General features: G+C 47.6%; 1 protein-coding gene across 18 annotated transcripts in view; it reads right to left on the minus strand.

The window, feature by feature from the left end:
- The window catches only part of FARP2 (FERM, ARH/RhoGEF and pleckstrin domain protein 2), a 209780-nt gene that overhangs the window by 127911 nt on the left and 61593 nt on the right, over positions 1-20276 (minus strand). For all 18 annotated transcript variants that reach the window (XM_039487655.1, XM_039487658.1, XM_039487651.1 and 15 more), the window contains exon 4: positions 16813-16855. In XM_039487655.1, coding sequence (XP_039343589.1) covers positions 16813-16855 — 43 coding nt within the window. The remainder of the gene's footprint in view (positions 1-16812; positions 16856-20276) is intronic.

Below are 20276 nucleotides of genomic sequence, written 5' to 3' on the forward strand. Positions count from 1 at the left end.
TTACAAACAAATATCTCTATATAGAATAAGGAAAGGACTTATAACAATAGAATTTTAAATGAAGGAGACAAAACAGGCAGTTTGAATTACTTGTTACTGTTCAGTTTATCAATTAATTCCCAAATCTCCTCTAGTGACACCTCAATCTGGCTATCAAGAAGGCCAGGGCTTTATAAAGCAGCGAGCAAGCAACCAGGGAGTTTTGTGAACAGGGCTGCTAACAGGGAGTTTCGCAGGGGAGTGAGAAGGGGGAAAGGTTCACTTGCCATTCCTTAAAACCTGTAAACTAAACTATTTTCAAAACTTCTTGATTTAAAACAATCCCCTTTCATTAAATAGGTAGCTGTAGGAGAACACGCAGCAGAGTGGGGGCTACCCAGTTTATTGCGCTCAGTGCAGCATGTATGATTACCTGCCCTGTGGGCGGGTGGCGTATGTGTGCATTTGGTGCAAGGAGCTCCTGGCCCTCAGAGACCACGTACGGGTTTTGGAGGCCAGGGTGGCGGAAAAAACGGTTACTTACCTTTGTAACTGTTGTTCTTCGAGATGTGTTGCTCATATCCATTCCAGTTAGGTGTGTGCGCGCCGCGTGTACGTTCGTCGGAAGATTTTTACCCTAGCAACCCCAGTGGGTCGGCTGAGCGCCCCCTGGAGTAGCGCCATAACGGCACCGCATATATACCTCAGCTGACCCACCCGACCCTCAGTTCCTTCTTGCCGGCTACTCCGACAGTGGGGAAATAGGGTGGGTGTGGAATGGATATGAGCAACACATCTCGAAGAACAACAGTTACAAAGGTAAGTAACCATTTTTTCTTCTTCGAGTGATTGCTCATATCCATTCCAGTTAGGTGATTCCCAAGCCTTACCTAGGCGGTGGGGTCGGAGTGAGACGTGGCGGAATGCAGGACCGCCGAGCCAAAGGCTTCGTCATCTCGCGACTGTTGGACCAGAGCATAGTGAGAGGCAAAAGTATGAATCGACGACCAGGTCGCCGCTCGGCATATTTTTTGGATTGGTACTTGTGCGAGAAAGGCAGCGGAGGACGCCTGGGCTCTGGTAGAGTGGGCGGTGAGATGGCCCAAGGGGACATTAGCCAAGTTATAACAGGTGCGTATGCACTCTGTGAGCCACGAGGAGATTCGCTGCGATGAGACAGGAAGACCTCGCATCCGGTCAGCAATTGCCACAAACAGCTGCGGGGATTTGCGGAATGGCCTCGTCCGTTCAATATAGAAAGCCAACGCCCTGCGGACGTCAAGGGAATGAAGTCGTTGCTCTCTCGAGGAAGCGTGAGGTTTCGGAAAGAAAACTGGAAGGAAGATGTCCTGGTTATTGTGGAATGCGGACACCACCTTCGGGAGAAATGCCGGATGAGGACGTAGCTGCACCTTGTCCTTATGAAAAACGGTGTACGGTGGGTCCACCATGAGCGCTTTGAGCTCGGAGACCCGTCTAGCTGATGTGATAGCCACTAGAAAAACCGTCTTCCAGGACAGGTACAGTAAGGAACAGGTGGCCAGTGGCTCAAATGGTGGGGACATGAGCCTGCTGAGGACGAGATTGAGGTCCCAGGTGGGAATCGGGTGGCGCACCTGGGGGTAGAGACGATCAAGGCCCTTTCTGAAACGAGTAGTCAGCGGGTGAGAGAACACCGTATACCCTCCCTCACCGGGGTGGAAAGCGGAGATAGCCGCTAAGTGCACCTTGATGGAGGACAGTGCAAGCCCTTGCTGTTTTAGCGACCAGAGATAGTCAAGGACCATTGAAAGCGGAAGCTCGGAAGGAATAGCGTCGCGCGCTTGAGCCCAGCAAGCGAAGCGCTTCCACTTGGCCATGTAGGTAGAGCGAGTGGAAGGCTTTCTGCTGCTCAATAAAACTTGCTGCATGGGAGCAGAGCAGCGCAATTCCGACTGGTTTAGCCACTCAGGAGCCACGCCGTGAGGTGGAGGGCCGGCAGGTCTGGGTGACGGAGAGTGCCGTGATCTTGTGTTATAAGATCTGGGTGAAGCGGTAGAGGAATTGGGCTGGCTACCGACAGACGGAGCAGCGCGGTGAACCAGTGTTGCCTGGACCACGCTGGCGCAATTAAGATGAGACGTGCCTTGTCCCGTCGGAGCTTCAGCAGGACCTTGTGTATGAGGGGAAACGGAGGAAAGGCATAGAACAGATGACGAGTCCATGGAAGGAGAAACGCGTCCGACAGAGAGCCCGGTGCCAGGCCTTGAAAGGAACAATACTCCTGGCATTTGCGGTTCGATTGGGATGCAAACAGGTCTACATGGGGAAATCCCCACTGTTGGAAAATGGTATGAGCGATGTCTGCTCTCAGCGACCACTCGTGGCAGAGAAAGGACCTGTTCAGGCGATCCGCGATGGTGTTCTTGACACCGGGAAGGAAAGACGCCACCAGAAGTATCAAGTGGGCTATGCAGAATTCCCACAGTAGCATCGCCTCGTGGCAGAGGGGGTGAGAGCGGGTCCCGCCTTGCTTGTTGATATAGCACATGTCCGTTGTGTTGTCCGTAAAGACTGAGACACAACGGCCGTGGAGGCGAGTTTGGAACGCCTGGCATGCCAGGCGCACTGCCCGGAGCTCCCTGACGTTGATGTGCATATTCAATTCCTGCACTGACCAAAAGCCTTGAGTACGAAGATCGCCGAGATGGGCTCCCCATCCAAGGGACGAGGCGTCCGTTGTCAGGGAAAGAGAAGGTTGAGGAGCATGGAATGGGACTCCCGTGCATACGTGGGAAGGAGTCAGCCACCAATCCAGGGATTGAAGGACACCCGCTGGAATGGTGAGTAGGGTATCCAGAGGGTCCCTGTGCGAGCCGTATCTGGAGTGGAGCCACAGCTGAAATGGGCGGAGGCAGAGCCTGGCAAACGGAGTGACATGAGTGCAAGCCGCCATGTGACCGAGAAGTCGGAGACAAGCACGGGCCGAGGTCATACGAGAGGCCTGAAGGGCGCGGATTAGCTGCGTAAGGGCCTGGAACCGTAGCTGCGGAAGGTAGACCTTGGCTAGAGATGACTCCAGGGTCGCGCCAATAAAATCCAACCTCTGAGCTGGTACTAGGGTGGATTTCTCTATGTTGAGAACTAGGCCCCGGCGCGTGAATAAGTCTTTGATTACTGTGACCTGTCGCTGGACTGTGTCCTGCGAGTCCCCTCTGATGAGCCAGTCGTCCAGGTATGGAAAAACACAGATGCCGTGCCGACAGAGGTGGGTGGCGACAACGGCCATGCACTTCGTGAACACCCTTGGGGCCGTAGAGAGGCCGAAGGGGAGGACCGCAAACTGGAAGTGAAGGTGTGCGATTGTAAATCGGAGGAAGCGTCTGTGCGGTGGAAAGATGGCGATATGGAAATAAGCGTCCTTCATATTGAGGGCGGCATACCCAGTCTCATAGAACCATAGAATTCAAGATCAGAAGGGACCATTATGATCATCTAGTCTGACCTCCTGCAAGATGCAGGCCACATAAGCCGATCCACCCACTCCTGAACTAATTCTCTCCCTTGACTCTGCTGTTGAATGCTCCAAATCATTATTTAAAGACTTCAAGTAGCAGATAATCCTCCAGCAAGGGACCCCTGCCCCATCCTTCGGAGGAAGGCGAAAAACCTCCAGGGCCACTGCCAATCTACCCTGGAGGAAAATTCCTTCCCGATCCCAAATATGGCGATCAGCTGAACCCCGAGCATGCGGGCAAGACTCTCCAGCCAGACCCTCTGGAAAGGCTAACAGTATCCCAACATTGACCCTTTATACTAATTACCAGTGTGGCACGTTATTGACCTATTGACTAAACCCGTTATCCTATCATACCATCCCCTCCATAAACTTATCCAGCTTAATCTTAAAGTCATGGAGGTCCTTCACCCCCACTGTTTCCCTCGGTAGGCTGTTCCAGAATTGCACTCCTCTGATGGTTAGAAACCTTCGTCTAATTTCAAGCCTAAATTTCCTAACTGACAATTCATATCCGTCTCCCTGTTCCAGAGTGGGGATAATGGTCCCGAGGGACACCATGCGGAACTTCAACTTCAGCATGTATGAGTTGAGGTCTCACAGGTCGAGAATGGGACAGAGGCCCCCTTTGGACTTGGGGATCAAAAAATAACGGGAATAAAACCCCCTGCCCCTCTCCGTCTCCGGAACGTTCTCGACCGCTCCGATGGCTAGGAGCGAATGCACCTCTTGTAAGAGGAGTTGCTCGTGAGAGGGGTCCCTGAAGAGGGACTGGGAAGGAGGGTGGGAAGGAGGGGGTGAAACGAACTGCAGTTGGTAACCGCGTTCCACGGTGCGTAGGACCCAGGCATCGGTGGTCAGCCGGGCCCACGCCGGGAGGAAATAGGAAAGGTGGTTGGAAAAAGGCAGGGAGGGACTGAAGAGAGCTCTGGTATGCCGTCCCCGGGCGCATCTTCAAAAGGATGGCTTAGGTCCTGGCAGTTTAGAGGGGGTTCGGAACGGACGCCTCTGGGTAGCAGGGGTATGCATCCCCAGAGTACGGATGATGACCCTGTTGTCCTTGAGGTTTTGAAGTCGGGAGTCTGTCTTTTCAGAGAAGAGGGCCTTGGAATCAAAAGGAAGGTCCTGAATGGTGTACTGTACTTCAGGTGGGAGCGTTGAACTCTGCAGCCACGATATCCAGCGCATGGTAACGCCCGAGGCTATAGTACGCACCCCCGAGTCAGCTGCGTCCAAGGAGGCTTGCAACGAGGTGCGCGCAACCTTTTTACCCTCCTCTACGAAGGCCGCGAACTCCTGACGGGAATCTTGAGGTAGGAGCTCTTTGTACTTCTCCACCTCAGCCCAAGTGTCATGTGCGTAGCAGCTTAGCAAGGCCTGCTGGTTAGCCACTCGGATCTGCAGGGCACCAGCGGAGTAGACCTTGCAGCCAAGCAAGTCCATTCGCCTAGCGTCCTTTGATTTAGGAGCGGGGCCTTGCTGGCCGTGACGCTCTTTATCGTTCACCGATTGCACCACCAACAAGGAAGAAATCCCGGGCAGGATGGTGTCCCGGTCCGCGTCTGGGGCCTGGGAAGGCTCCTGCTCTAGGGTTCTTGGGCTGGCTGATTGCCTTCCTCCGCACACAATGGCACCTCCATGTCATCCGGTGGATGGGTTATTGTGGCCTCCGGGGCGCGTGCCTCGTTTGTCACGGTGCGCATGGTAGGCAGAGGAGCACCTTGGGCTTGGTGGTAGGCCCAAGGGGTCCAGTAACCCCAGTGATGAGGGTCCTGGTCCGCTTGATGGGACTGGTGAAAAACGCCCGCCAGGACCTGAGGGTCATACTCATCAACATAATAACTCTCGGCGTGTGAAGAGGCCGAGGTGTATCGGGAGGGCCAGGGTGGAGCGGATAACCCTTGCGCCGAGGTGCCGATGGATCGTAGTTCCCGCCTTTGCGGTGACCGGTGCCGTGAAGCATCTCGATAGCGAGACCAGGACCTACGACCGGCCCGGTGCCGGGAGGTCGACCGGGATCTCCATGTTCGGTGCCAGGAGCGGCTTCGCGAATAGCGGCGGCCGTATCGGTGCCGAGATGTTGAGCGGTGCCGGGAATGACGAGTCGGGGAGCGGGAGTATGACCGGTGCCGCGAGTCTGACCGGTGCCGCATAGTGGAGCGGTGCCGGGCTGCAAGCGGCGTTGCGATCGGTGCCTAGATGGAGAGCGGCGTCGAGAGCGAGAGCGCTGGTGAGAGCGGGAACGGGATCGGTGCCGGTCAGGCTCGGTGCCGACAGGAGGCTTGAGCATGGATGGCTTGCCCATGGAACGGGGCACCCGCACCGGCGGTGCCGGGGGCGGTGGCACAGCCGGGTCTGTGAGAGCAATGAGGTCCCGCGCCGCCTCGAAGGTCTCCGGAGTGGACGGCAGTGGCATCTCTACCGCGGCCGGAGCCGGGGAGGCCACAGGTGCCAGGCTCGACGGCCTCTGAGGGGCCGGAGTCGCCGGTGCCGGCAGAAGCATCTGCGGCGGAGGGACCGGTGCTGCGGCAGGTTTCGGTGCTGGGCGGTCCGGGCAGGGCGCACTCTTTTGCTTCGGCGCAGATGTCGGTGCCGAAGAAGCAGCGGCTTTCACCTTCTTCGCCTTTGGCAAGAGCGAGCATCTTTGGGCCGGCTTCGGTGCCGATGGCGCTTTCGGTGGCACAGCAGAGTGTCCCGGCGCCGTGGCGGTGCTGCGAGAGTCCAGAGGGACAGCAGGCGGTGCCGCGGCCGGAGGGGTTAAGGCTGCCTCCATTAGGAGCTGTTTAAGCCTAATGTCTCTTTCCCTCTTTGTGCGAGGCTTGAAAGCCTTGCAAATTGGGCACTTAGTAGATAAGTGCGACTCTCCTAAGCACTTCAAACAGGAGCTATGAGGATCTCCTGTAGGCATAGGCCTGCGGCAGGCCGAGCACGGCTTGAAACCCGGGGAGCCGGGCATACACTCCGGTCCCGGGTGTGGGTGGGGCCAACCCCCGAACCCGCTAACTATCTAACACTAAACTGATTTAAACTATCAAAAACAAGAAAACCTAAGCTAAGATATTAACTATGTACAAATTTTACAGAGAAAAACTATGAGGAAGCTAGGGAAGCGGAGGTCAGACAAGCTGCACTCCACTGTTCCAACGACCGACACGGGTGGTAAGAAGGAACTGAGGGTCGGGTGGGTCGGCTGAAGGTTGCGGATCTCTTGAGGCATCTAGATAGACTTATGTGTAGTGCTGGCGAGTAACGGTCTCAAGTTGCAGTGGGGGAGGTTTAGGTTGGATATTAGGAAAAACTATTTCACTAGGAGGGTGGTGAAGCACTGGAATGGGTTACCTAGGGAGGTGGTGGAATCTCCTTCTTTAGATGTTTTTTGAGGTCAGGCTGGGATGATTTAGTTGGGGATTGGTCCTGCTCTGAGCAGGGGGTTGGACTAGATGACCTCCTGAGGTCCCTTCCAACCCTGATATTCTATGATTCTAAGGAGAGATTAATGAGACTGGGACTCTTCAGCCTGGAAAAGAGACAACTAAGGAGGAGGATATGACAGAGGTCTATAAAATCATGATTGGGGGGAGAAAATAAATAGGGAAGTATTATTTACTCCTCCTCATAACACAAGAACTAGGGGTCACCAAATTAAATTAATAGGCAGTAGGTTTAAAACAAACAAAACGCGAGTATTTCTTCACACAACACCATGGCTATTGGCCATTGTTGGAAGACAGGATACTGCACTAGATGAACCATTGGTCCAACCCAGTATTGCCGTTATGTTCTTAAATACACTATGAGCAAGAAAAACATTAAGGAAAGTGTAGGTCCTCTATATAAAGGGGAAGGAGAATGACAAGAAGGTAGTTGAGGTTTTTAATGAGGTGTTTAATGTCTATATTGCTTCAGTCTTTACTGGAAAGTTTATTGGTGACAATATTAATTGTGTTGCGTATCTGAATAGCAAGGGGAAACGAGTCAAAATAGGGAAAGAACATCTTAAATATTTACATAAATTAAATACATTCAAGTCGGCAAGGTCTGGTGAAATCCATCCTAAGGTACACAAAATATAAATGAAGCAATCTTGGAATCATTAACAATTATCTCTGAGAGTTTAGGGAGGATGGGTGAGGTCCCGGAGTACTAGAGAAGGGCAAAAAAGGATCTGGGGATTTACAGACTAGTCATCCTAACTTCAATACCTGGAGAGATACTGGAACAAATTATTAATCAATTTATAAGCATCTAGGAGGATAATAGGATTATAAGGAATAGCCAGCATGGATTTATCAAGAACAAAATCATGCCAATCTAGTTTCCTTCATTGATAGAGTTATTGGCTTAGTGATAGGGAGGAAGCAGTAGATGTGATGTATCTTTATTTTAAGTAAAGCTTTTGACACAATCCCCACATGACACTCAAACTAAGGAAATGTGGTCTAGATGAAATTACTATAAAATGGGTGTACAACTGGCTGAATGACAACACTCAAGGAGTAGTTATCAATGGTTTGCTATCTGATTAAGCAGATATATCTAGGGAGATCCCGCTGGGGTCAGTCCTGGTCTGGTACTATTCAATATTTCCATTAATGACTTGGATAATGGAGTGAAGAGTATGCTTATAAAATCTGCAGATGACACCACACTAGGAGGGATTACAAACATTTTGGAGGGCAGTATTATAATTCAAAACAACCTTGACAAATTTGAGAATTGGTCTGATTTCAACAAGATGAAACTCAATAAGATCAGTACAGAATACTTCACTTAAGTAGTAAAAATCAAATGCACAACTACAAAATGGGGAATAACTGGCTACATGGTAATACTGCTAAGAAGGCTATGGGGTTATAATGGATCACAAATTGAATATAACTCAGTGTGATGCTGTTGTGAAAAAAGACTAATATTCTAGGATGTATTAACAGGCGTTTTGTATGCAAGACAAGAGAGAGGTGAGGCCTCAGCTAGAGTATTGCATCCAATTCTGGGTGCCACATTTTAGGAAAGATGTGGACAAACTAGAGAGATTCCAGAGGAGAGCAACAAAAATGGTAAAAGGTTTAGGAAACCTGATCTTTAAGGAAAAATTAAAAACCAAATTGCATGTTTAGTCTTGAGAAAAGAAGACTGAGAGGAGACCTGATAACCTTCAAATATTTTAAGGGCTGTGATGAACTGATCTTCATGTTCACTGAAGACAGAATAAGCAGTAATGGGCATAACATGCAGTAAGGGAGATTTAAGTTAGTTATTAGGAAAATCTTTCTAAGGTAGCGTAGTGAGGCAATAATTCACCTCCTTCTGGTTGTCTCTGTAATTAGCTCTCCAGCATATGGAGTGCCTCCTACTGGCCGGTGTCTCACCTGCCGCTGGTCCCTGTGTCCCTCCTGGACTTCAGTGCCCTTTACCTTGGGGTTCTGCCCACTGCAGTACCCCCACACACTGGGTCTCCCCTCCCAGGGGAACCCCCAACCCTCTACACGCACCTTAGCTCAGTGGTTTCTGCCAGTTGTCATCTATCCCCTTTCTCAAGGGGCAGACTGCAGTCCATAATGGCCACTCATCACCAGCAAGGGGGTTGGACCAGCTGCCTCTGTCTATCGCCAGGCTGCACTCCTGCAGCCCCAGTACCTTCTTAGGCCTTAACCAAGGCCTCAGCCTGGAGAGTTGCCAAGCTGGAGCTCACTAGCTCCTTTGCCCTTCCCCAGCACTGCTCAGCCTCAGGTATCCTTGCTCCTTCAGGCAGCTGGGTCCTTGTCTCTCCAGAGAGTGAGTCTGCCTGCCTTCTCCCCAGCAGCCCTTCTTATATTGGCCCAGCCGGGTCCTGATTGGCTGCCTCAAGCCCACCCATGATTGGCTCCCTGGGGCAGCCCTTTCCCAGGGCTGTTTTAACCCCTTCAGGGTTGGAGCAGGGTGACCACCCCGCTACAGGTAGTTAAACTATGGATCTGGTTATCAAGGGAGATTATGGAATCCCCATCACTGGAGGTTTTTAAAACCTGCTGGACAGTCTAGGTTTACTTGACTCTGCTTCAGCATAGGGGGCTGGACTGATGACTTGTCAGGGTCCCTTCTACCCCTACATTTCTATGACTCTATAATTATGATTTAACTATGTAATCAGGCAGGGTAATACCACACAGATACCTGTACTTTTTATAAATATCATATGCCCCTCAATGTATTTCCCAGTTCTCCACATGTTTAGACAAATCTCTGTGTTCCTATCCTCTTAGCAGCCATGCTGACAGAGAGATCCTTGGCTGGGAGCAGAGAGGAAACAGTGTTCTGTAGGATTAGATATGGCCAGACTTTCAGACCAACTCCACCCAAGCTATTAGAGAACAAGAGCTACTACAACTACAAGAGAGTGATTAAGATCATGGAAGCTTTGCCTCTCCTGAGCCTGGTAACGACCTTTGCTATTAGAAAGAATGGGGAAAAACTGCAGAGAACATAGAATCTGCCAGTACCAATAAGGTTTTTGCAAGGTGGGCTGTTCAGAAGAATGGTGAATAGATTTATTTTTGGTGTCCGCCACTGGGAATCCATTCCACTATCACCTGAGCCGCTGACTATTTGTGAGGGTCCACACCAGACAGTGTCTTTTCCTGACAGCCAAGTGGCTGTTGGGAGCATGGCCAGCTCCAAGGTTTTTGCCGCCCCAAGCGGCAGGGGGAAAAAAAAAAAAAAAAAAAAAAAAGCTGTAATCGCAATCGGTGGCAGGTCGAAGAGCCGGACGTGCCACCCCAAGCACCTTCTTGCTGCCCTGGTGCCTGGAGCCGGCCCTGGTTGGGAGCATCTTGCAGGACAGTGCCCAACTACATATACATACATACATACATGCATACATATATGGCTTCAAAAACAAAAGTCAATACCCTATCCGTTTCTGCTTCTTGAGGTAGAATATAGTTACCTGATCATTTGTAAAAACAACCAGGAGTCCTTGTGGCACCTTAGAGACTAACAAATTTGGGGGTGTCCCATCTTTTCATGTGCTGTATATTTATACCTGCTTACTGTATTTTCCACTCCATGCATCCGATGAAGTGATTTTATCCCACGAAAGCTTATGCCCAAATAGCACTGTTAGTCTCTAAGGTTTCACAAGAACTCCTCATTATTTTTACTGATACAGACTAACACGGCTACCCCTCTGAAACCTGACCATTTGTGTAAATCAGGAGCATCTTTAGGGATGTTATGAATGGGATTTTCAAAAGCACTCAGTGTTGACCTACCTCTGCTTCCATTGACGAAAACTGCCTAATTTATCAAATGGGAGTAAAGTTAAGCTAATGTTGAGCACTTTTGAAAGTCCCATCCCAGGTCTATGAAAGCCCTCTGCACATACAGAACCAGTCATATACTCTGGGTATGCATGTGTAGATCATGTGCGTTGCAGGCAGGATATATCCATGGTTATTACAATTTAGACTGGAGGAACTTGGAAGCCCTTTTCTAATAGCAGATTACTAGTTATTTGCCATAAAGCTATCAGGTCAGAGTTTTTCTCCAATTCAGTGACTACAGCATATTATAAATAGGGGAAACATGTATGTTCTTTTAAAAAAATAATTAGTCTTTGATAAAGAATATGGCAGTCACATTTATCAAAGTTATTGAAAATAAACTCCCTAATGAACACTATACAAAAGTTTATATACACCTTTATCCCAATATAACGCGGTCCTCGGGAGCCAAAAAATCTCACCATGTTATAGGTGAGGCCGCGTTATATCAGGGTAGAGAAAGGAACCGCTCCCCACCCTAGCTCACCTCCGCCTCCTCCCTGAGCACACCGCCACCGCGCCGCTTCTCCCTCCCTCCCTTCCAGGCTTGCCGCGCCAATCAGCTGTTTGGCCTGGCAAGCCTGGAAGGGGGGAGGGAGGAGGAAGAGAAGCATAGTGGCAGCGGCGGCGTGCTCAGGGGAGGAGGCGGAGATGAGCTGGAGCGGGGAGTGGTTCCTCTGCGCCCCCCGTTACTTGCTGCAGTCCTCTCCAGGGCCCCCCCGCCCCAGCTCACCTTCGTTCCGCCTCCTCCCACGAGCGCACCACAGCTCTGCTTCTCCCCACTCCCTCCCAGGCTTGCCATGCCAATCAGCTGTTTGGCACGGCAAGCCTGGGAGGGAGGAGGAGACGCGGAGCTGAGCGGCGTGCTCGTGGGAGGACGCGGCGGCAGCGGTGGCGGCGAACTGGGGCTGGGAGTGGTTCCTCTGCACACCCACCCTTACTTGCTGCGGCTCCCTTTCCCCAGCTCACCTCCACTCCGCCTCCACCTACAAGCGCGCCGCAGCTCCGCTTCTCCCTCCCAGGCTTGCAGTGCCAAACAGCTGCCTGGGAGGGAGGGAGAAGTGGAGCTGCGGCATGTTCATGGGAGGAGGCGGAGCAGAGGTGACCTGAGGCGGGGGGCCCCGGAGAGGGCCGCAGCAAGTAACAGGTGGGAACAGAGGAACCGCTTGCAGTAACGCGAATTCGGATATAACAAAGTAAAGCAGCCCCGTCCCCCGGAGCGCTGCTTTACCGCATTATATCTGAATTCACATTATATCAGACCACGTTATATCGGGGTAGAGGTGTATACTCAAAATAGATGAACAGAGTTGGTTCAAGTGTAAATTTTAGTAATGTTCTTAGTATATGTAAAAGTCTTTACAGCCATAGAACATATCAGCAAAGACTCCGAACTACATACGCATCATTTACTTCACAAATCTGTATCAACTCCATACACTAAAACTATAAGCATGTCTGAAGTGTATTAACTTAAAGCCCATTAAACACCTACCACTCACCACCTTCTTGCTGAGAAATTAAAATATAAGGAAACACTGAAAAAACAAGTAGTACAGCAATATTAACCAAAAAAGAGAAAGTACAGGGAAAGACTTTATATTATTGTTGGAGTTCTGAGCAACATGGATGATTTGAGCAATCCTCACTGAAGGAGGATGAGATGATTTTTTTTTTCAACTGCAATACTTAAAACAAGAAACCTGCACATCTGAAACATCTGTTAGCGTTCAGGTCACAGAATTTCAAGCATACTTGAAATTGAAGCACATTTTAGTTTTAAAACATTTACTATAAAATGGAAAGCATTTAAACGTACCACTTCCCACACCCTTTTAAAGGCTTGAAAAGGATAGCTATATTTTGTACAATTCCACAAAGGAAAAAGTTAGTTGATTTAAAATATGAAAAACCTTCCTTAGTTTCAGTTCTCATTAGTCCATGCCTCAATACTTGCCTGCTAATTAATGTATTTTAAAACCAATAAAGCAGTTAGTTCATTCTCAAAGAGCTGCACATGCAGTGTAAGTTCTGTTAGAATTCTTCCATTCAAAAATGTCCTTGTGCCATAATAACAGCTAAAATAAATTGTTCATGCAGACAAGAGAGATACTTTCAGAGCTCTCTGCATGAATGCACACACTTTTACTTCAAGCTTTGCTTCTCAAGTCAATTTTAAAAGTAGGAGAGTGTGGAAAAGGGGTTCCAGTATTCAGTACTAACGTAAGAAATATACTCTCTTGGGAGATACCAAAAAATAGCTTTAAAAAAATGAACCCCCTTTTCCAGCGGTTGCAGGTTTAACATGGGACAAAAGATAACCATCACCACCACCAATGTCTTTTAGGGCCTAAAAATCTAGCTGACCTAACAAAAAGACTCAATTGAATATAGACTTTAGGTCAGCAGATAATGGCCTCAGTCATATAGTTTAGCACAGGGGTGGCCAACCTGAGCCTGAGAAGGAGCCAGAATTTACCAATGTACATTGCCAAAGAGCCACAGTAATACATCAGCAGCCCCTCATCAGCTTCCCCACCCCGCTCCCAACACCTCCCACTCACTAGCAGCCCCACTGATCAGCGCCTTCCCCTCCCTCCCCACACCTTCCAATCAGCTGTTTCATGGCATGCAGGAGGCGGGGGGGGGGAGGGCATGGTAGGCTCAGGGGAGGGGACAGGAAGGGGTAGACTGGGGTAGGGCCTGTGGCAGAGCCAGGGGTTGAGCAGTGAGCACCCGCCCCCGTCACAATGGAAAGTTGGTGCCTGTAACTCCAGCCCTGGGGTGGGTACCTATACAAAGAGCCACATATTAACTTCTGAAGAGCTGCATGTGGCTCTGGAGCCACAGGTTGGCCACTCCTGGTTTAGCATGTCACCATGTTCTGAACCATGGTCTGCAAAGACAGTATTTTGATTAAACTATTTACCAGGTAGCACCTGGCCATCAGTATGATTAGGTAGCAGATATTAGTATAAATCTAAGTTTCCCCAGTCTATTCAAGTATGGTACATGATGCACACAGAACAAACAGGCACTTGCTAGATGCATGACTGCACAGCTGATGCCTGTAAGTGTGTCTGCGACGCTGGCAAACCAGGTGCCTGCTCAAGCCAATGCCCTGGGCCTCACTGAACACTTACAAATGCATAGCTAGAAACCAGTCTTGCTTGCCTGTGCCTTAGCATTGTCAAAATAGATATTAGATGTCAAGTTGATAAGAATGTTTAGCATTTTATAAAATGCCTGTAAGATGCTTCATGTATTGATCTCACCTATAATCTCTATAGACCATGGTATAAAGTTATATTGAGAGTTTGCCTTGTAAACCTCTGTAATTGTGTAACTCAACAAACAGGAGGAGCAGCATTGATTACGGTAAACTGCTCAGCACACAACATGGTCCACTTGTGGCAAATGACATGTTGTATAGCATCAAAGGACAGACTGTTGATTGCATTTCTAACTCCCTCCATGAAGGACAGACCTACACATGAACTCATCCTATCAGTTTGGACTCTGGAGTGGCTAACAATCCTTGATGAGTAGAAACAATCTCCTTCATGCTGTCTGGACACAGAGACAAAGACTCCTAAACATAAGCAAATAAATCCCCATGTTGTTTGGCATGGGTTAGCCCTAAAAGACATTTTGAATTGACAGATTACTACAACTGTGTCACCTTTTGAAACTCAGACAAACTCGTGTGTGACTTGAAACTCAGACACACACACACACACACACACACACACTCTTTAACCTCTTTAAATAACTCATTCTCTTTTCCTAGCTAACAAACTTTTATTACAGGATTGGCTACCAACAATTTTTTTAGTGTGAGATCTAAGGTACAAATTGATGTGGGGTAAGTGACCGGTCTCTTGGAATGGGAAGCAACCTGAATATTTTTTGGTGTAAGTGACCATTTATTACATAGTCCAGTTTGCAGTGGCAAGATAGATTGAAATGTCCAAGGGGAGACTGACTGTGACTCCATTAGAAGCCTATTGTAGTACTTTGGGAGTTCAAATGTGTTACTGGGTTGGTGAAATCTAATTATAGAACATACAACCATTTTGGACTGTGCGCCTTGCTTTTTGAAAATCTACCCTGAGATTGGCGCACACAGTCGTAAGCCACTCCAGACAGTGTGACAGTCCCACCAATTTTTTGTCAACTGTTCTCCTTGGGAGAGAATTCCTCTCCCAAGATGGAAACCATTTGAATACACAAGAGCTACCATGTGGCATGCATAAGGAGATGATCCTTTAAAATAGAAACTTGCTATTGGTGATTCTACAGAACAATGAACGTAGGTTCTCCTGAAGAGGCTCTCTCTATAGCTAGTACTATGCCTTTTTATTTATTTTTCTAAGGTTGAAGAGGATGAAAGTTAAAAACTTGCACCATGGGTTTAAGCTAAAAAAGTCAATTCATCTCAATTTCTTGTTGGTCAGGTTAGTTTGAAGAATTTCTAAAGAAACCTCCAAATAATAACTTTCTACAGTGTTCTGGGGCCATTTGCCAAAGACCTCCTTCATTAACATAAGCTTCTGCAGACTACTGTCAGCAACAGAAAAAAAAAACTCCAAAAATGATTACTGAAAGGCCCTGTATAGCATAGTCAATAAAATTGTTGGCAGGAGTGGGAATCCACCACACGTTCCTGCACTTGTGATTCCACGAACCCCTACATTTAGAAGCAGCAAATGTGTACCCAATTTGATCCTGTTCTAGAAAAGGAACATCTTGTACATGGTTGAAGAATTAGGCTGCACATGCTAGATTTTAGATGATATCAGCTCACTATATATTTTCATCTTTTCTTTGGGCCTTTGATGAAAACTAAAGCAGAGAATGTCAGTGCTGCAACTCTCTCTTATTGAGAGAAGACTGGAAACAATTTCACTCCAGAGATTGTCGTCCTCTTACACAATGGATTCGTTCCACATCAAAACAACCTAAGCTAAACAAAGCTCCAACAATATGACTGATACTCTTCACCTAAATCTAACAGCATCTGATCCAATCTACCCAGATGTATATCACTGCAAAGTGACAGGTTTTCAGTCATTTCAAGTTCCATCCAGAATCAGGTTTACAAGTCCAAATACAAAACCTTTATCTCCCCCTTCCAAAAAATATTTTCCAAATATCTCCTAAATAGCTAAATAGATAGCTGCCTTCTGAATCCAGGTTTAACAGCTCTGTTAGTCATGGCTTAACGTAACACAACTAAGGACTTTAGATTTCCCACATTCCAGACATTAGTTGGTATCAGACACAAGTTTGTGTACACACTATCTGTAGAGATGGCGTGCCACGTTTAGAGAAGGATATCTCAAAGATGTTAAGAATGTAATCCCCTAGTGCAGAGTCCATAAGGAACAAGATCAAGGTTGTGTGGTTTATGGCTACTACGTGTTACCACAATGGAAGCAATTGAATCCTTTATCGTTTTGTGGTCTAACACAACACAAGATAGTCACATTTTGTAAATTAACTGTATCAAAGCAAAGCATATATTGGGGTTTAGATAGGAGGAGGAAAAGAAGTCTTCCATTTGTTGGCTGTCTTAGAGCTTAATCATATGAGATACTGAACACACTCAGCCTCCACCTTAAGTGAATGGGAGTGGGCATTCACACCTCACAGAACGGAGACCTAATGGACAAAGAGCGAGCAACTAATTGGACGAGATTTAGGTCTCTGAGGAAGCAACAAGTTATCTTTCTAGAAAAAGAAAGATCTACATTTAGTTCAAAATAGACCACAAAGCATGCAGTAATTCAACATGGTAGTAAAACTATGAATGGCACATATTCTAGAAATTTTTGATACTATTAGAGAGCTTGAAGCCATCTTGAAGGTTTGAGTTTGTAGATGTATGTTTAAATCAACTATATATGGTAACGACAAGTACAAAACCAGCAAACCTGATTTAAAAAAAATCAACTAACTATGAAAACAAACCAAATTAAATTCCTGAAAAATTAAAGGAAAACTCTTTTAAAAAAAAATTAAATATGTACTTACTTCGTACTTGTTTAAAGATAGGTTTCATAGGTTCAAGCCAAATCTGGAAGTGAGATAAAAGTTAAAAATTAATATCCATACTCTAATGCTACATAAATGTTGTAAAACACCAAAACCAAAAATCAACTAAAAAATACTTACTAAATTAGCATGTATTTCTCTCTCCCTATTTCAGTGCAATAGCATAACAATTTTCTTCCACCAGTTGAACAAACATGCTTAGCCATGATTTAAACTTAAAAAGAGAAGGTTACTCACCTTGCAGTAACTGAGGTTCTTCAAGATGTATGTCCCTGTGGGTGCTCTACTCCAGGTGACAGTGAGTCCCAGCGCCGTTGATCGGAGATCTTTGGTAGCCGTGCCTGGCCTGGACGCACCCGCTCAGCTGCTGTCTTGCAGCGGCATTAGGCATCCCGCACCCCCGCTCTGGTCCTTCTCTACCATAGAGTTGTCTGATTAGTACTCCAAAGTAGAGGGGAGGAGGGTGGGTAGTGGAGCACCCACATGGACACACATCTTGAAGAACCTCAGTTACTGCAAGGAGAGTAACCTTCTCTTCTTCGAGTGCTGTCCCTGTGGGTGCTCCACTCCAGGTGAATGTGAATTTGTACTACTATGGCTGGTGAGATTTTGGAGTTGCGGCAGTAATAACAGTAGACAGTACTGTTTGGCCTACTATGGCGTTTGCCATTGTATTCTGTGTGATAGCATAACGTTTGACGAATGTGTGGTCAGATGTCCACGTGGCCATCTTGCATATGTTGCTAATATGTATGTTGTGGAGGAAGGCAACGGATGTTGATATCACCCGAGTAGAATGGGTTCTGATGCCCTCGGCTGGTTGAGCATTCTGAGTCTGGTAGCAGGATCTGATGAAGTCAGAGATCCACTTGGAGAGTCGTTGCTTAGAGATAGCATCACCCTTTGACCTCTCGGTAGTAGAGATAGATAGTAGGGGATTTACAAAATGGCTTAGTTCTGTCAAGATTGAATGCAATTGCCCGTTGGACGTCGAGGGTATGTAATGCCGCTTCCTGTGGAGTCTTATGAGGTCTGGGATAGAATGCAGGTAAGTATTGGCTAGTTAAGATGGAAGGTACACACCACTTTGGGGAGAAATCTGGGGTGGGGTTGCATAGAAACCTTGTCTTTGGAGAAAATCGTGTAGGGAGGATAGGCCATCAGGGCATTTATTTCACTGACCCTTCTCACTGATGTTATGGCAACCAAGAAAGCTACTTTCATAGACACGTGGAGCAGGGATGAGGTGTCCAGGGGCTCGAAAGGAGGTTTCATGAGACCTCGGAGAACTAGGTTGAGATTCCAGGAGGCTGCTGGTGGATGAATCTCAGAGTAGAGATTTTGCAGGCCTGTGAGGAAGCGTTTTATGGTGAGGTGGGCAAAAAGCGAATATCCATCCAGCAAGGTCATGGAAGGTGGTGAGGGCCGTGAAGCGTACTCTGATAGAACTGAGCAAGAGCCCGCCCTGTTTTAGTTTAAAAAAGGTAGTCTAAGATATCAGGGATGGTCGCTGTCTGGAGTGTCAAGCATCTGTGGAAGCACCATACAGAGAAGCGTTTCCACTTTTGCAGGTAAGTCTTATGAGTGGAGTCTCTTCTACTGTGCAGGAGGACATACTGGACCTGCTCCAAACATGCTAATTCGTGGGTTTGAAACCATGAAGGAACCACAGTGTCAGATGGAGTTTCTGGAGCTGCGGATGGAGAAGCCAACTGTTGTCCTGGGAGAACAGATCTGGTCTATTGGGGAGAGTCCTTGGAGGATGGATGGACATGCGCAGAAGGTAAGGGTACCATGTGTGTCTGGGCCAATTACTGGTTAAATTGGAAAAGATGGGGATCGAAATGAAAATCCAGAGGTGGATAAGGAGCTGGTTAAAGGGGAGACTGCATAGGGTCGTATTGAAGGGTGATCTGTCAGGTTGGAGGGGGGTTACCAGTGGAGTTCCTCAAGGTTCGGTTTTGGGTCCGATTTTATTTAATCTATTTATCGCTGACCTCAGAACCAAAAGTAGGAGTGGGCTGATAAAGTTTGCGGATGACACCAAGTTGGGAGGTATTGCCAATTCGGAAAAGGATCGGGATATCCTCCAGGGAGATTTGGATGACCTTGTAAACTGGAGTATTAGTAACAGGATGAAATTCAATAATGAGAAGTGTAAGGTTATGCATTTAGGGATGACTAACAAGAATTTTAGTTATAAGCTGGGGACGCACCAGTTGGAAGTAACGGAGGAGGAGAAGGACCTAGGAGTCCTGGTTGATCGTAGGATGACTATGCGTAGGCAATGTGATGTGGCCGTTAAAAAAGCTAATACGGTCTTGGGATGCATTAGGCGAGGTATTTCTAGTAGAGATAAGGAGGTGCTAGTCCCGTTATATAAGGCGTTGGTGAGACCTCATTTGGAGTATTGTGTGCAGTTTTGGTCTCCTATGTTTAAGAAGGATGAATTCAAACTGGAACGGGTACAAAAAAGGGCCACTAGAATGATCCGAGGAATGGAAAGCCTGTCGTATGAAAGGAGACTGGAGGAGCTCGGTTTGTTTTCCTTAACCAAAAGAAGGATAAGAGGAGATATGATTGCACTTTTTAAATATATCAGAAGAATAAATACCAGGGAAGGAGAGGAATTATTTCAGCTCAGTGCTAATGTGGACACGAGGACAAACGGATATACATTGTCAGTCAGGAAATTTAGGCTTGAAATTAGACGAAGGTTTCTAACCATCAGAGGAGTGCAATTCTGGAACAGCCTACCGAGGGAAACAGTGGGGGCTAAGGACCTCCATGACTTTAAGATTAAGCTGGATAAGTTTATGGAGGGGATGGTATGATAGGATAACGGGTTTAGTCAATAGGTCAATAACGTGCACTGGTAATTAGTACAAAGGGTCAATGTTGGGATATTGTTAGCCTTTTCCAGAGGGTCTGGCTGGAGAGTCTTGCCCGCATGCTCGGGGTTCAGCTGATCGCCATATTTGGGGTCGGGAAGGATTTTTCCTCCAGGGTAGATTGGCAGTGGCCCTGGAGTTTTTCGCCTTCCTCCGTAGCATGGGGCAGGGGTCGCTTGCTGGTGGATTATCTGCTACTTGAAGTCTTTAAATCATGATTTGGAGCATTCAACAGCAGAGTCAAGGGAGAGAATTAGTTCAGGAGTGGGTGGATCGGCTTATGTGGCCTGCATCTTGCAGGAGGTCAGACTAGATGATCATAATGGTCCCTTCTGATCTTGAATTCTATGATTCTATGACCCAGGCCTTGTCCTCTCTGATCTTGCGTAGAACCCTGTGTATCAGTGGGATCAGCGGAAAAGCGTACATGAGGGATTTGCTCCTAGGGATGTGGTCCCGAGTCCCGCTCTGGAGCAAAATACATGGCATTTGCGGTTCTGAGTTGTGGCAAACAAGTCTATCTACTGGGTACCCCAGTAGGAGAAGAGCTGT

The sequence above is a fragment of the Mauremys reevesii genome, linkage group 9, assembly GCF_016161935.1.
Source record: "Mauremys reevesii isolate NIE-2019 linkage group 9, ASM1616193v1, whole genome shotgun sequence".
Classification (NCBI taxonomy): domain Eukaryota; kingdom Metazoa; phylum Chordata; order Testudines; family Geoemydidae; genus Mauremys; species Mauremys reevesii.